At 42.3% G+C, this 17,018-nt stretch overlaps 1 protein-coding gene across 4 annotated transcripts in view; it reads left to right on the forward strand.

Moving 5' to 3' along the window:
- CAP2 (cyclase associated actin cytoskeleton regulatory protein 2) overlaps nucleotides 1-17,018 on the forward strand; it is a 154,780-nt gene that overhangs the window by 46,978 nt on the left and 90,784 nt on the right. For all 4 annotated transcript variants that reach the window (XM_054698331.1, XM_054698330.1, XM_037518905.2 and 1 more), the window contains exon 3: nucleotides 1,121-1,221. In XM_054698331.1, the coding sequence (XP_054554306.1) occupies nucleotides 1,121-1,221 (101 nt within the window). The remainder of the gene's footprint in view (nucleotides 1-1,120; nucleotides 1,222-17,018) is intronic.

The raw sequence follows: 17,018 nt of genomic DNA on the forward strand, positions 1-17,018 counted from the left end.
GCTCAACAATAGATGAACTATTTTTGCATGTATGTCAAATGACAAGTACTATGATAGGTGCAGGGAAATCTAAGATGAATTATACACGGTCTTAATCCTCCAGAAACTTTGGTCTCAATGCATTACTATTCAGAGCTGGAAGTGCTTTGATTCAGGGATGCTCAAAGGATGCAGACTGGGAAGAAAGACAGGTCATTAAAGGCTGCCCGGAGGAGGTGTGAGCAGAGCTGAGTGATGAAAGGAAATTGCAAAATATTCCCTTTTATCATTGTACCTTCTGCTATGTAGAAGCCTCTGTCACATTTCTAAACTTTTCTCCCACTGTAAATACTTAGCAGAGACCTCTCGGGCCTCTCCCACAGCAGCAAACAAATTGATCTGTTTCCAAATGGATCCATAAGGAATGTTTGGGCTTACACCCCTTTGGGGTTCTAGAAGTTGGTACATGCTGTATTCTAAACTTGAAGATCACTTAGCTTCAATAGCTGCTTAGAAGTTAGACTGTAGATCCAGAAAGCTGTATTCTTGGGCCTGTGCAAATGGCCAAGTAGGCAACAGGGAAGAGGAACGGAGCTTAATCCTACCAGTTTATGAGCCTGGATACTTCTGTACAATATAAGGAAGGAAATCCCAAGATTGGGTTTGTGCTTTAATAGCAACTAGTGCTGGATTTCTCTTTATTCTGCTCCTCAATATTGGGCACATAAGGTCAGAAACGTAGATATTTTTCTGTCAACTAGAAAGCAGAGAAGGAAACGCAAGGCACACCAAGCTGGGCCATTGTCACCTCAGTGTTTCCAGTAATTTGGAGGCAAGACGTAAGGTGCGTTTGCTCAGCAGTCATCTCCATGTCCACACGGCTGGCCTGTACCCCAGTTCTTGTATGCATAAATGAATAAATTTAAAAGAAAGAACACACTTACTCAGTAAGTTGAAAAATAGGAAAACATGTTTTCTTGAGTCATTGAGAAGTGTTTGAAAAAAATGCTGATTGAGCGAATAAAGTTAGTGAATAGAATGAGGATGACATGCATGTTACTAGACTTCCATATTTCCTAGGGTAAAACTGTTCCAGCTTTTTATTACATTGCCAGGCAGTAACAGTGTTCTCCCTCCAAAGGTCTGGCCCCCTCAGTGGAAGCCTTTGATAAACTGATGAACAGCATGGTGGCCGAGTTTCTAAAGAAGAGTAAGATCCTTGCTGGGGACGTGGAGACTCATGTGAGTACTTTCCTCTCCTGTCCTCCATGGAGAGGATTATTTAAAATGTATATGGATTGGTGAGGATAGCGAGAGATTGGGGCACTTGTGCACTGCTCTTGGGAATATAAGATGATACAGCAAGTATGGAAGAGAATGTCAGTTCCTCAAAACTTTTCAGACAGAATTATTATATGATCCAGCAATTCCCTGTCTGTATTATATACCCAGAAGTAGTGAAAGCAAGATCTCAAAGAGACATTTGTGTACCCATGTTCATAGCATTAGTTACAATAGCCCGGTAGTGAAGCAAACCCAGTGCCTGTTGACAAATGCATGGGTAAGGAAAATACTACATACACACAGAGTGGAATAGTATTCAGCCATAAAAAGGGAAGAAATGCTGACCCATGCTCTATGGAAGACTTGAGCACAGTATGTTAAGGGAAGTAAAAGACAAATACTCTGTGATTCCATTTATATGAAATACCTGGAATAGTCAAATTCACAAAAACAGACAGGAAATGGTGGTTGGTAGTGACTAGGGGGAGGGGGAAATGAGGACTTGTTTATTGGGTATATAGTTTTAGTTTTGCAATGCAAACTAAACTCCAGAAAACTCTCTGGACATCTGGAAATTGTAAATATATTTAACACAGTTGAACTGTACACTTAAAAATAGTTCAGCTGGTAAATTTTATGTTATACGTATTTTTTACCTTTTTTTAAAAAAAAGCAGCTTGAGGAAAAGCAAAATCATAGAATTTGATAAACTGGATTGGTAGACACATTTAATGATATTTAGGCCAGTTTCCTAGTTTTAGATGCTTTTTATACATTTAATATGTTTAGCGTCTTTCCTGAAGCTAGTCATTACTTGCATGCATTTAATGAAAATTGAATGTAATAACCAAACCAGTTAGAAATTTATCACCAGTTTCTTCTTTCTCATTTACCTTTGTTTTTCACGGAGGATTGAATTCCAAATCCATGTGCTTATAGATTTCTTAGCAATGAGTCAATCCCAGCAAAACCATTTTCAGTATAGATTCACAGAAAACTTGATTCGTGAATAAAGTTGTGGTTTGGGATAAAAAAAAAAAAAGTAAAAGGGGATTCTCTCTGCTCCTCACGCAATTAGGCATTATATGCAACACCCAACACCAGTTTTTCAGGGGATCTGGTGACTCGGGTTATACTAGAGGTTCCAGGAGTGTAATTAAATAGGTACTTATCTCTTCATGTTTGCAGTGCATTTGTTTGCCACATCTGAGAAAAATGAAGCTTCTCATGGCCTCCACTTTTATTAAATATTCCAGTTGAATTACCCACTGTCAAAAGAGTGAGATGTTGGTTTATAAGGTTATACACCTGAAGCCTGTAAATGTTGGTTTATAAGGTTATAAACCTGAAACCCTTCATTGAGCAATGTTATTTCAATATAGAAATAAGTTTAATTATTAAAAAGTAGGGGATGTTCTTATACCTGAATTTTAGAAAAGTCTGTGTAATAGGATATATTACTCTAGTCTGCTCTTGAGCTGAATATTCTTGCTTACAAGAAAGATTGTATGCAGTAATATAGTGGCTGGGTTTCTTATATTTTCAGCAGGGTAGAATCTGAAGCTGGCATATAAATAGAATATTACCCACAATATACTGAGATTTTTGAGTGATTGACTTTTACTCTCTTGGACACTCTTACAGTAGTTATTGTATCATTATTATTGTTGTTATAAATGTTGACATAATGCATCTGAGGTCCACAGAATAACTCTTATTAATAATAGCTCACAAAATTCTATATGGAAGTTTTTATTAGAGAGTAAGGAGTCTATAAATAAGCATATTTGAACTTTGCATTAAAAAATGTAGATTTGCCTACTAAGTCTCCCCAAATTGCACAGTAAACATTCTTTTTGTCTTTTGAATAAAGTGAATTATAAGTATAAGTAAATATAAAGCGTAGCTTGCCTTTTGTTTTCACTGAAGTCTGATCCATAACATTATATTAGCGTCAGATGCACAGCGTAATGATTTAATATTTGCCTACACTGCCAGATGTACCCACACTAAGTCTCATTACCGTCCAGTATCACACATAGTCATTGCCTTTTTTTTTCTTGTGATGAGAACTTTCCAGATCTTCTCTCTTAGCAGCTTTCAAAATTTGCAACACAACACTATAAACGCCAGTCTCCATGGTATACACTGCACCATTATAAACTGGTAGTTTGTGCCCCTTAATTCCATCCCTCTTTACCTATCTCCCCAAACCCTCCTTGCTGGCCGCCTCCATTCTGCTTTCTGTATTTATGAGTTTTGCTTTGTGTGTTTTTTGTGTGCGTGCATTTGCTTTGTTGGATTCCATGTATAAATGAAAACCAGTGTAGGTTGATTTATGTTGTATTTTTTCTTCTTTCCATCCATCCGCCTGAGAACAGTGTGACTCAAATAAAGGAACAGTCTCAATAATGAGTCTGTAATGCTTAAGAAATTTATGTTTTTCCCTAATTAGTGTTTGAAAAAGGAAGGAGGGAAAAAAGAAAAAAACACTTGTCCTCTGAAAGTTCAGACTCTGGTTCTACAACACAAAAGAAAGTGCAGGCAGCTCTCCTCCATCTGCCCATTGCTTTAATACACCCAACAAGTAGTTTATTTTTCTCTTATAGAACCATGTGTCATTGACATTAAGCTTGCAGCTGCTGCTTCTCACATAAGCCAGAAATGGGGGTTGAACTTTGTTCCAAGAACACACCTGTTGCCTGGTAAAAAAAAAAACCTCACATACCTGATTGTACAGTATGGAAACTTGAGAATGACACAAATGTGCATCATGTTAAATCCTGTCCCTGTGCTTAAAAGCTATTTCCCAGATACTAGTAATGAATAAAGGCAGCCAAGCTATGATTTAACGTCTGTCTTGATGTGTTGGCTGCTGGTTGGGCTTAATTTACTGAACACTCAATAGTCTATTGACAGAACAGACCACAAAAAAGGGGAACTAATAGCTACAATTAGGAAGCTCTGCTGAACCAAAGAACATAACAGGTTTAGAAAAGATTAGATCTTGTAAAGCCTTCTTATATGCAACATAAACCAAAGGGCTTATTTAAATTACTCTTCAACCCAGGCACACTGACACAGCTTGCACCCCTTTTAAGAAAGAACAAACAACACGCAATTTTATAATAGATGTTTAGAGTAAATAGAGCCCTTCATGTCAAAAGGAAAGGCTCCTCTAAGCCCTTGGTCAGACATCAGTCATCCTCAAATGGACTAATGTGATTTTTTAAATAAAGCTGTCCTGTTGTTATTTGTGGTATATGGAACAAATCCTGGCTTTTTTTCTGGATGATTTGACAATCCTAAAACAATTGCAAATCATGTAGATCTTCTTAACTCAGACCTTCTTGGTGATTTCTAGAATTTACATTTTAAATGTTTCTAGAAGTCTGCAGCAATTATTTTCTATCTTTGATTAACATGGAGAAAAAGGAAACACTCTTAAAGTAATTGTTTAATGAAAGTGAGAGAACAAGAATTTGAACAAAAGAAGAGTGAAATTCAACTAATAAGTATTACATGCTCACATATGGCATGGCTAAATTGTCTTGCAAAATATTACGTGCTTGAGTTCCCTGGTTTTATAAAGGATGAACATGTTTTTCAGTGTGATTATTTTTTTAATTGAAGAAACGTATATTTATAGTGTTTGTGATTTAGAGGATAGTCTCCCCCCTTCAAATGTTGTTGTCCACATCGCACCTCCACCAGCACACCCATAGCTCTCCACCTTAGGCCATAGTGCTTCCTACCCCCCTTTAACCTTTCCTTCTGTAACCTGTTCTACAGTCAGATTTCTAGTCCCCATGGAAAACAGTGTGGAGATTTCTCAAAATGTTGTAAGTGGATCTACCGTATGACCCAGCAATTTCACTCTTAGGTATTGACCCTAAGAATACAAAAATCCGGGCCTCCCCGGTGGCGCAGCGGTTGAGCGCTGGGTTGCGAAGCTGCCCTCGATCTCTGCGGTGCCGGTTCGATCCCCGGCTGCTCCCCAGCCACCGGAGGAGGGTCCCACATGGCGCGCAGACCTCTCCTGCCGCCCGCTGCTCCCCTCAGCAGTGTACTTCGGTCCTTCTGCCTGTTCTGCTCCCCGCTCTGGCTCTGGTGAATTCTCTCACCCTCCCGTGCTTCTGACTGTACCCAGTGCATGAATAAACAAACAAATAAATAAATAAATAACATGCCTCTATTTAAAAAAAAAATAAAAAAAAGAATACAAAAATCCTTAATTTGAAGAGAAATATGCACTCCTATGTTCACTGCAGCACAATTTACAGAAGTCAAGCAATGGAAACAACCTGCGTGCCCCAAAACAGATGAGTAGATTAGAAAGATGTGGTATGACACACAATGGAATACTACTCAGCATAAAAAAGGATGTGTATTTTTAGACAACTATCATAGCCGCATTTTTGATGGGTTATGATCATGGTTCTAGACTTTGTCATTTGTTTAAATCATCTACAAGATGTTTTACTCATTTTATGCCACACTCCTTAGGGAAGGAGTTTCAAGTGGCAAAGTTAGCGCTTCCTCTTCTTTCGCTAGCCTAGCAGTTTGTATTTGGAGGTTAACTGGCTCTGCTCTTCACAGAGTGACCTTGAGCTTGTCCCTTCACCCCCTCAGTAATGAGGCTGCATGACATCACGTCCAAGGGCCTTCAGCTCTCACAGCCTGTTCCAGTGACTCATCGGTTGTCTCAGCCTGAAAGCATGAGGGAGCTATTGGGTTTCCAAATGAAGAGCTTGCAATAGGGCAGCATCATCACCATTATAAAAAGCATCTTGACCTGCGCCAGGGAAAGCACCTTAATCATCTCCACATGTCAAACGATCAGAAAAAAAGATATACAGCACACTGAAGATAAAATAGGATCCTGTGTTGGGGCCTCCCTGGTAGCACAAGGGTTAAACTCTCAGCACTATCAAGCTATCACCAGCCACTGCAGCACAAGTTCCATCCCCAGCCAGGAAGCTGACCCACATGGCGGAGCAGACCTCTCCTGTCTCCCCGCTGCTCCCCTCAGCAGTGTACTTCAGTAGATCTACCTGTTCTGCTCCCCACTCTGTCTTTAGTGAATCCTCTTACCCTCCCTACCTCTGGCTTATATCCCAGTTCTTGTTTGCATAAATAAATAAAAATAAATCTTAAAAGAAATATCATCCTGCTTTACAAATGATAGACCCTGGGACCTCCATGCATCTGTTCTTCCTTGGTCTTGCGCACCTGCAAGTCATTTCTCTCTTTACAAGAACCTTATTTCCAGAATAAATAAAACAAACATGCCTGTGTATTTATTTTACTAATTGTTTCCATATTCTCCTTTGATTTGATAAAACCTTTTGGGGTAATTTATACTCATTTAAAAAGTGACCATTTGCATTTTGGGTGCTTCATATGGGTCTGTATAGAAACCCTCCTTCCTCTGCTGAAAAATGATCAGAAGCACAAGTTTGGGGTTGACTCTGTGAAACAGTCCATTGGACATAGACCTCCCTCACTCTCTTCTGCCAAGTCAGCAGTCACATTAATTTCTAGTTTCCTGCTAGTTGTCTTGATTTTAACATTTATTTTGAATTATAATTTGACATAGAATACGTTGGCAATCTCAACCCCAAAGGATCTCTGCCTTTCACAATCCCCAGTGGCAAAGATTGAAATGATGACTGATGTAAAGGCAGTTGCCTGTCTACTGTTGGATTTGCAACAGTGCAGGTGATTGTGTTAGTTGTGCCCTGACACAGAATTTCCCTGATTTCCAGACCTTCAATGTCTCTGGAACAAACTTGGTCCCTCTGGAACAAACTCTGACCCCTAACCTTGGGCATCCTTTGCTCTGTCTCTGGTTAACAGACCTGAGACTGGAGAAACTTGCAAACCACTTCTATGCAAAGAAAGGGACAGAAGCAAGGGTGACCAGAATATAAACTCTGGTATAAGCTAGAGACCCTTCATTTTGCTGGTCTCCAAAACTGCATTCACTCCGTAACTCTTGAAGCTATTGCAGAATCTGCTGCTTAAGCAATGGCTGCGCAACAGAATCCTTCAACTCCCCAGCTAAAGTAGTTGTAGATCTTTTTTAGTTTTTCGCTAAACAAGAAGTTGTCTACACCACATGCAGTACCTGGATTGACACTTCTGGAGAAGTGGAAACTCAGTTACATAAGAGGTGGCTAAAAAGGGTGATTCCTTTAGTAATGCCTGCCTGTGGTTGATTTGGGTCTTGGGCACCGTGGTTCCAAAGTGCACATCAAACACTGGGAATTATTCTACTTAGAGTTATCATAACCTCCTGGCATGTCGTCGTCTCTCAAAAGCATTAAATATTGGGCCTTCCTGGTGGTGCAAGGGATTAAGCACTGCACTATGAAGCAATCCGCAGCCTCTGTAGCGCGAGTTGGATACCCAGCCGGCCAGGGAGAAACCCACACAGCACAGCAGACCTCTCCTGGCTCGCCTGCTGCTCCCCTCAGCAGTATTATTCAGTAGTTCTGCCTGTTCTGTTCCCCGCTCTGTCTCTGGTAAATCCTCTCACCGCCTCACCTCTGACCTGTACCCCAGTTCTTGTATGCAAAAATAAATAAATCTTAAAAAAAAAAAGCATTGGGCCTCCCCTAGTGGCGCAGCGGTTGAGCGCTGGGTTGCAAAGCTGCCGGCAGCCTCTGCTGCGCCAGTTCAATCTCCGGCCTCTGGGTGAGGGTCCCACATGGCGCGGTAGACCTCTCCTGTCTCATCTGCTGCTCCCCTCAGCAGTGTATTTCATCAGTCTGCCTGCTCTGCTCCCCGCTCTGGCTCTGGTGAATTCTCTCACCCTCCCGCGCTTCTGACTGTACCCAGTGCTTGTATAAATAAATCTTTAAAAAAAACCAACATTAAATATTTGTAACTGCTAGCCACCAAACAAGAGATCTCCATAAGACTGGAACCTCACTGAAGGAACAGAAGAATGTGAACCTGAATGACCTGAGACCACCAGGGGCCAGTGACAGCAGAAGCCTGAAGCTGGGGGTGGTGCTGGTGCCTTCAACGTGGATCAGATTGCTTAGCTAAGAGAGAATCTAGCAAAAGGGGGGAATTGTTCAAATAAAGAAACAATAGGTCCAAACAGAGTCACTCAGGGAGAGCAGGTGGGACCAAGACTTGGTACCTAATATAATCACAGGTTCAGCCTCTCCTAAAAGTGGAATTTTAAATCAATCTCCCCAGAGCTGCCCAGTCAGCACCAGTGAGTCATCTGCATGAGAAGACAGCACCCCCACCCCCACTCCTACCAATACTGCTTTCCCTCTCTTTATTTTTTAAATATTTACTTTATTTATTTATGCATACAAGAGCTGGGGCATAGGCCAGAGGTGGGGGCGGAGGGTGAGAGCATTCACCAGAAGCAGAGTGGGGAGCAGAACAGGCAGATCTACTGAAATACACTGCTGAGGGCGAGACAGGAGAGGTCTGCTGCGCCATGTGGGTCACCTCCTTGGCCAGGGATCAAACTCGAGCTACAGTGGTTGCTGATAGCTTCATAGTGCTGAGACTTAACCCCTTGTGCCACCAGGGAGGGCCCCCTCTCTTCTTGACCATAAAATCCATTTTGTGCAGGCCTTCCTACTTGTAAGATGGGATGCTGCCCAATTCATGAATCCTTTAATAAAGCGCACTCGAACTTTTAAAAAGAAGAAAGGAGAAAATAAAAAAATAGCAGCCCTCCTGCCCACCTGTGACTATGCAGGTGTGTCTCTGCCAACCTTCTCCCTTTGCAAAGCAGCAGAGGCAGCTCTCCTCCCTGCGCTGCCCGCCTGGGACTAGGCAGGCCTCTCTTTATTTATTTTTTCTTAAATGTTTATTTATACATATTTTACATCATGTTCATTTTCGTACAATGTTTGATTTCTCCGCTCAGGTGTGACCCCCCCTAAATTTCCCACCATCAAACAACCTGTGAAGTATTACCAGCGTCCCTTATGCTTTTCCCTCCCCTGTTTTGAGTCCTCTCCTACCTTCCTTCCCTGCTGAATGTCTCCAATTTATAGTTTGCCTGTCGGTCCGTCCAGCAGGCCGACTGGGTTCAGGAACAGGGCGGAGGGGCTGGGGATGAAAAACGCTTCTACTCACATGGATGGCTGCAGGAACTCACGCTTTATTTCCGAGGGGGGTAGGGATATATATAGGAAAGTCTGCGCATGCACTTTACGTGGCGCATGCGCTTTGGTCTGCGCATGCACTTTACGTGGCTTGTGCATGTGCTTCGGTCCGCGCCTGTGCTTTGGTTATTGACAGCTCCCCCGTTTTTACTTTCTGCTCATGCGCTTTCCATGGACCTTGCACCTTTCTGTTAAGATTGCATCAGATTTGTAGTTCTTTCGGCTGGCGGAAGCAAATACTACCTCAGGTCCCTCTGTCCGCCAGAAAGCAGCATTGCCAAGGCGGTATTGCCAAAGTTAAGTTTCGCGTCTGTTATTGACAGCGGACACACAAGGGCCTGTCTTAGGTTGTGGCAGGTATGCACCCATGCTTACCCGTCATGGCTGTCCACCACCTGGATTCCGGATAAGGTGACGGTGCTGTCTTAGGTTGCTATGGGGCACACCACCATCTTACCCGTCATTGGCCTACAAGTGGTCTAGGGCAATACTTATCCAGACATTGGGGTCCTGAGAAGGTCTGTTCCATTGATGCCATAAGATGACAAAAATGACCCCTAAACAGAGGAAAATTAGACTGAGGAGTGAGACCGCTCCACCTAAGGATTTGACCAATCCCCAAGCTTTGGAGAGCCAGGAGAGGGCTTGATCGGGATTAATAGTGAGGATTTGATTAGCCAATTGGACAGTAAATTTAAGAAAGGTTTGGTTCCATGGGCCGCGCAGGTAGTCATTAAGGGAATGAACTTGGGAGGAGTAGTTGGATACAACAGCAGGGGTAACGCAGGTGAAGGCATAGGTAGGCATACAGGGGATATGAGCAGTTAAAGTCAGTAAGTCGATTTCTTCCTGTATTAAGGAAACTGGTTGATTCAACTGGAGTAGTCCGACTGCGAGATGGTTGTTGATGGAATTTTGTGTGAGAAAGGCGCTGGAGACTCTTTCTGAGAGAAGGTTGATGGTATCTGCGTTGAATACGGAGTTGGGTAGAGCTAGGCCGCCGACCACCGCGGACACAGCTGCCAGCGTCGAGAAGACAGAGATCAAGGCGCCAACAACCAATGCCGGACCTGCTTGTCGATTTCGGATGATTACCTGAGAAGTAGACTCAGACACATTGACAGGCATAATAACGACCTTAGGGAAACGCATGACAACGAAGGAATTGCTGAGGGTTCTAGACCAACAAGAGGAAAGGTGACAGCTACAACTGAGGGAGGATTGATTGTTGAATGGCAGATTGAAAGACACTATAGAAAGGAGTCCAGTGGTGGAATTGGTAGACAAGAATGACGGGAGAATACCCCCCTTTCTGGAAACAAGAGGGATCCATTTACTAGACCCAGATGTCGTTGCTCGGTTCTAGCAAAGGTATCCAGATGGTATTATCTCTAAACCTAAGAATTTCTGAAGCACTTCCGTAGAGTTAAGTAATTCAAGGCCATGGCTCTACAGGCTGTACCTGAAGAGTAATATTGTACAGTAGTCTTTTTTCCTTATTCAAATAAAAGTTTGTATTGTGGTTGGGATTTTGAGGTCAAATTCTGGCTCTGCTACTTAACAGTGGTGTTTTTGTGTAGCTTATCTCAGTCTGACTCATACATAAAATGGGATTATTACCTACCTTATGGGTTGTTGGGAGGGTTCAAACTAAACGAATGCATGGAACACATTAAAACGTTGATTATACACTACAGGATTAGAGTGACTAGTAATCAGTACTATGTGAACATGGTGGTTAATACGGAAGTTCTCTGCAATAGCATTTTTTAAGGTGTCAGGTTTGGTTGAATTTTACTTAAAGTATCACTGGGGACTATCACCCTCTAAATATTTTCTTATCATGTTAAAATTTTGTGGCTCTGCTAATTTATTTTTTAACTTACATTTAGAAAAGAAAAAAAATAAGCACACTGGGATGAAATAAGTAGCAGAGGTATGCAGAGAACTAATCTATATGACGGCTAGGTGAAAACACTTTTTACCTATTTTTTAAGATACTTTATCAAATACAAGTGAACAGACTTTTTAGATTATGGTGAAACTTATTATACTAATTTAAGTATGTGGATAGCCTTTTACAGCTATGATAACATAGATAGAGGGATATTAACTACAGAAATGATATGTAAAGAGAAACTCCTAGGTGTTTTCCTCGAGGGATGTTTGAGAAGGGCTTGAGGAGGTGGATTTTGAAAGAGCAGAAGGGAGGGACGGCACAAGCCCCCGGAAGTAGAGTGGGAAGTGAGGGATACCGCCGATTTTTGGTTGATGGGGGTGGTCTATCATAGGTAGGTGGATAGCCTGTATTGTCCTCTACATCCCCCTCGTCTGAAGAGGAATTTCCCCCTGGATTTGAGGATTGAGAAGGGGGGGTTTCCGTGGCTGAGCTTGCCGCGGCTGAGCATGTGGCGGGCGTAGTTTCGCTTTCCGGTTGAGCCGCAGAGCGCAATGCCTCAGCCACTAGTTCACAAGCAGCTGCTCCCCCATCACTGAGGGCATCATAGACTAGTTGCCACACAGAAAGAATACGGGGGGGAACAGTTTGGGGTCCGTAAAGGTCCCTGTGAAGAAGGAAGTCTGCTTTGACCTTTTCCCAGCTTCGTACTGAGACGGTGTCCTGCTGAAGGAACCATTTGCTGGTATTTGCGAGGACTGAGACTAGATTATGAAGGGTCTGCACCTTAACGGGAGTTCCATCATGTTTAAGCAGAAGTTGTAGGGCTCTAACGAGTTGGCCCTTGGACATGGTATGGCCCATGATGCCGATCACTTACCTAATCCTTACCTTACTGATGGATCGGTCCCTCAGAGGATCCCTCGTCCTCGTGTCCCGACATTGGGCGCCACTTGTTGGCCCGTCCCGCAGGCCGATGGGGTTCAGGAACACGGTGGAGGGGCTGGGGATGAAAAACGCTTCTACTCACATGGATGGCTGCAGGAACTCACCTTTATTTCCGAGGGGGCAGGGATATATATATATATATATATATATATATATATATATATATATATATATATATATATATATGTCTGCGCATGCGCTTTACGTGGCTTGCGCATGTGCTTCGGTCTGTGCATGCGCTTTGGTTATTGACATTTGCCTACTAGTTTTGTCCTCTTTTTTTTTTTTCCCACTGTGTTCCTCCTAGAAGTGAAACCATCTGATATTTTTCTTTTTCCTTCTGACTTACTTCACTGAACATGATACCTTCAGCTCCATCCAAGTTGCTGCAAAAGTCATGAGTTTATCTTTTTAATGGCTGCATAGTATTCCATTTGTATATGTACCACATCTTCTTGATCCAGCCATATATTTTTGGGCATTTAGGTTGTTTCTCTATCTTACCAATTGTAACGGTGCTGCAGTAAACATCAGAATGCAGGTTTCCTTTAGAATTAATGCAGGCCTCTCTTTAACCAAAACTGTCCCTTTCCGGGCTAGCTCTTTCTGCCCACTTGTGTCTGTGCAAGTGTCTTTATTCTTCTCTCCATTTTAATAATAAACGGTCCCTTTTGATTTAAAAAAAGAATTATGCCTGTAGATTTCATACAGGCTTTGAATTGAGAATCCACTTTCTTACTGTCTTAGACAGATAGATCAATTTATTAGAGAGGGAAATCACTTACACATCAGGACTCCAGAGACATCCCCGTTTCTTTGACTTTGTGTCTTTCTTGCTGCTACTCCCTTCCTGTCCTCTCTTCCTTCTTCGCTTCCTTTCATTATCCCCTCCCTCTGTCCTGCTCTCCTCCTTCCCCCGCCTTACATTCTACCTGTCTCGCTTTCTCCAAAGAAGGACACCGCCAGCTAGGGAGGGCGGGTGATGTGTTGAGTGGAGCTCCGTGACCCAAAGCCAGAGCTGGGAATCTCTCCAAGCTGGGAGAAGCCTGGCTTTGACTTGCTGGGCCGCTCATGCACCTCCCTTGTGCATAATGAATTCCTGGTGAGAAGCAAGTGGTACTTACCTGGCACCTTTGTCCTGCCCTCTGCATACTCCAACTATTGCGGCGACCCTACCAGATCCCCTCAGCACAAGAAGTCACTACCGTGGCTGGTGAAGGAGAGGGTGGGGTTCAGTCTTGTGTCTTTCACAATCAGGGCAGACCTGAAGGAGGCAAGTGGGGATGAGCTCTCGGCAGTAGGACGATGATGAAAGCCCCTGGTGGGTCTTCGTTTCTGTCCCACCACACTGGACTGGTCTTTCCTTGCTGTGCTCCTGGCACTAGACTGACAGAATTCAGAAAAGTCTGTTGTCAGTTCTTTCCAAGCAGATGGAGAATGTTTATTGCCAGTGTTGTCCATGTACTTTGCCACCTCAGAGGCTTTTTGACTTACAGCCCACATCCTGCTAGGTCACTGGCCTTGGTTGGACTTCCCTGTGGTCACTTTGTACCTTAAGGATGTTCTTTTGTAGAATGTATTATCCCTGTCTCTTTCATTGGCTGTTCTAATTTCATAGTCCATTTAGAGCCTTGGGGGATAGCTTGTAAGCAACCAGACCTGGAACCTGGGGGTTCCAACTTGGAATCTCCCTAGTAGCCAAAGGGTTGAGTCTCAGCACCATCAATCCTACAGCCTGAGTTTGATCCCTGGCCAGGAAGCTACCCACATGGCACAGCAGACCTCTCCTGTCACACTTGCTGCTCCCCTCAGCACTACCTGTTCTGCTCCCCACTTTGTCTCTGGTGAATCCTTTCACACCTCGCACTTCTGGCCTACACCCCCGGTCTTCTACACAAAAATAAAAAACTTAAAAAAAAAAATAGAAAAGAAACCAGATTTGGAGAAGTGTCTTTTTTAGCTCTTCTGTATGGCTGACAATTTGAATTAATTCTTAAAAACCAAGGCCAGATTTTATGTCATGAATTAGCAACTGAGATATGGAGAAACAGACAAGCATTTTATTCATCAGACACATAATAAAAGTCCTGAATTTATTATCACTCTGACAATGTATCTAGTCCCTCACTCATTTTTCATTCTCATTCCTTTTTTGTAGTTTAGGAAATGAGCCGTTGAGAGAGTAGAGCTCTAAGGCAGCCCAAGAAAGCTAGACAATGGAGAGTTCATAAGTGACACAAACATCCATCAGTATATCGACTACAGCCACTGCCAACAGGAATTTCATGAGCGCTATCTGAGACAAGATATTTTTGTGATCATATGGTAGAACTGTTTAATGGAATTTTACTTGGTTTTCTGGGTTATTTTGCTTTTTCTGGTTTTTCTCTTGCTTTCCTTTCCATCATTAAAATTTTAAATGAGAACAAGCAAGAAATAACTTTGTAGGGGCCTTCCTGATGGCATAAGTCTCAGCACTATGAAGCTATTGCCAGCCACGGTGGCATGAGTTCAATCTCCAGCCAGGGAGCTGCCCACATGGCACAGCAGACCTCTCCTGTCTCGCCCGCTGCTGCCCTCAGCAGTGTATTTCAGTGGATCTGCCAGTTCTGCTCCCCACTCTGTCTCTGGTGAATCCTCTCACCCTCCGCACCTGGCCTATACCCTAGCTCTTATATGCATAAATAAATAAATCTTAAAAAAAAAAAAAGAAGTAACTTTGTAGTCTGAAAGGACCAGTTGAGAAATGAAATTTTTCTCTGGGACTTCCCAGCACATTTCTAGTAATTAAACTCTCCCTGGTTTCAAGAGTCTTTAACTTGTATCTATAGAATTTTTTAGTTTAATTTTATCTGGATGAAGAGTAAAAATTTTAGCATATTATCTCACTATATCCAAGTGTAGATAGTCCCAAGTTTTTAAATGGGAACTCCCACCCCAAACTTCATTTGTAAGTTAGTTCATAGAAACTTGGAAGATGTCTACCCACAAGTGGCAAGAGTCATCTTTTTCAAAGCTGAGTAATATTCCATTATATATATAAACCATATCTTCTTTATCTTCTCCTTTGTCCATAGGCACTTAGGTTGTTTCTTTAGCTTAACTATCATAAAGAGTGCTGCAGTGAACATAGGGGTTAGTTCATTAAATTCAAAAAACCCTGAATCAGTCTTTTTATTCATGGATAAATACCAAGGAGTGGAATTGTTGAATCATATGATAGATCTATGTTTAATGTTTTGTGAAACTTCCATACTATTGTCCATAGAGGCTGGACCAGTCAACATTCCCACCAATGGTGTACACCAACAGTGTTCCTTTTTCTCTTACCATCACCAGCAGTTGTTCCTGGCTTAATATGGGCCAGGGAATGTAAGTTTAGTTAGAGATAAGGAAAGAAATAGATGAGGATTTTCATGCAGATTATGCCTGCTTTCTGCTGATATTGGGTCTGATTCTTTTCTACTTTTGCTAAGAAAGATAGGATTTTTCTTTCTCTTTATACAAGTGTATAAATACACTCTTTTATCCTTTGTGACTATTAAAATTAAAGGAGTAACTTTGTAACTCAAAAATAGAACAAAAGGGGCAGGAGAAGAGCTTTTTTGAGGATTACTGAACAAGAATTAAAAGAAAAGAGTAAAAAGGTAACATACACTTAAAGATTTGCTGTATTAAAAATAAAGTGAGAACGGATTGAATGGCTGAAAATGGTCATTTGGAGGGGGGTGGACTTACTGATTGTTTTTACTCTCTAAACATCCATGTAATTTGAACTTTTTACAAGCACGTGTTTACTGTTATCATCAGGGGAGGGGAAAATGAACATTTGGTAGTAGAAGGAAAGCGATCTCAGAAGCTGTTACCTGAAAGGGAGGTCACAGAGCAGGAAAAGACAATTGAAGAGAAAATGTGGACTTTGTGTGGTGCCACAGATCCCACACAGTGATTTGAGGGGCCAGGGTTCACAGATGCCTGTGAATCCAGAGGAACTTGGGGTATAGAGTTCAGCAAGGACCTTTCATGGGCTGAATTCTCACAGTAAGATGTTAGTCTTGGCGGACTAATTAATGGTGGGTAGATGAGATTCACGAATGAACAAAGTCTGGTGGGCAGCTACATTTTATAGTCAGTGGAAATCAATATCTTTTCCTGCCTTATTTTCATTTTCCTCTTAATAAAAGAGGAAGTTGTAAAGAAGTAAAAAAGATCTAGCATCTTTGGAGGGCTCACTTTGCTTCAGCCACTGTGCTACCAACAAATGTTCATCAGTAGGAAACATCCCTTTGAGGTAGATAGCATTCATGATGAAGCCAAACCTCAGAAAGGTTAGATAACTCATTTATGATAGATGACGGTATATTTAGTAAGGAGCAGAGTTGGAGTCTATCTCAGATCTAGCTGAAAATCTGAATTTCTCTCTTATACTACACTGCTTTCCAATAAATTAAGTCTTTATTACAAGGTAGTGGTTATTGAGTTTCTGTTATAATGAAGCCATCTGCACTTAGAAACCCTGTGTCCTAGTCCTCAGGAACTTATTATCAGGCTTCCCTGGTGGCCTAGGGGTTAAGTCTCAGCACTATCACTGCTACAGCCTGAATTCGATCCCTGACCAGGGAGATACCCATATGGCACAGCAGACCTCTCCTGTTTCACCTGCTGCTCCCCTCAGCAGTGTATTTCAGTAAATCCGCCTGTTCTGTTCCCCACTCTGTCTTCGGTGAATCCTCTCATCCCCAGCACCTCTGGCCTATACCCCAGTT

This window comes from Talpa occidentalis, unplaced genomic scaffold (assembly GCF_014898055.3).
Source record: "Talpa occidentalis isolate TD23 unplaced genomic scaffold, MPIMG_talOcc4v2.1 talOcc4.2, whole genome shotgun sequence".
Taxonomy (NCBI): domain Eukaryota; kingdom Metazoa; phylum Chordata; class Mammalia; order Eulipotyphla; family Talpidae; genus Talpa; species Talpa occidentalis.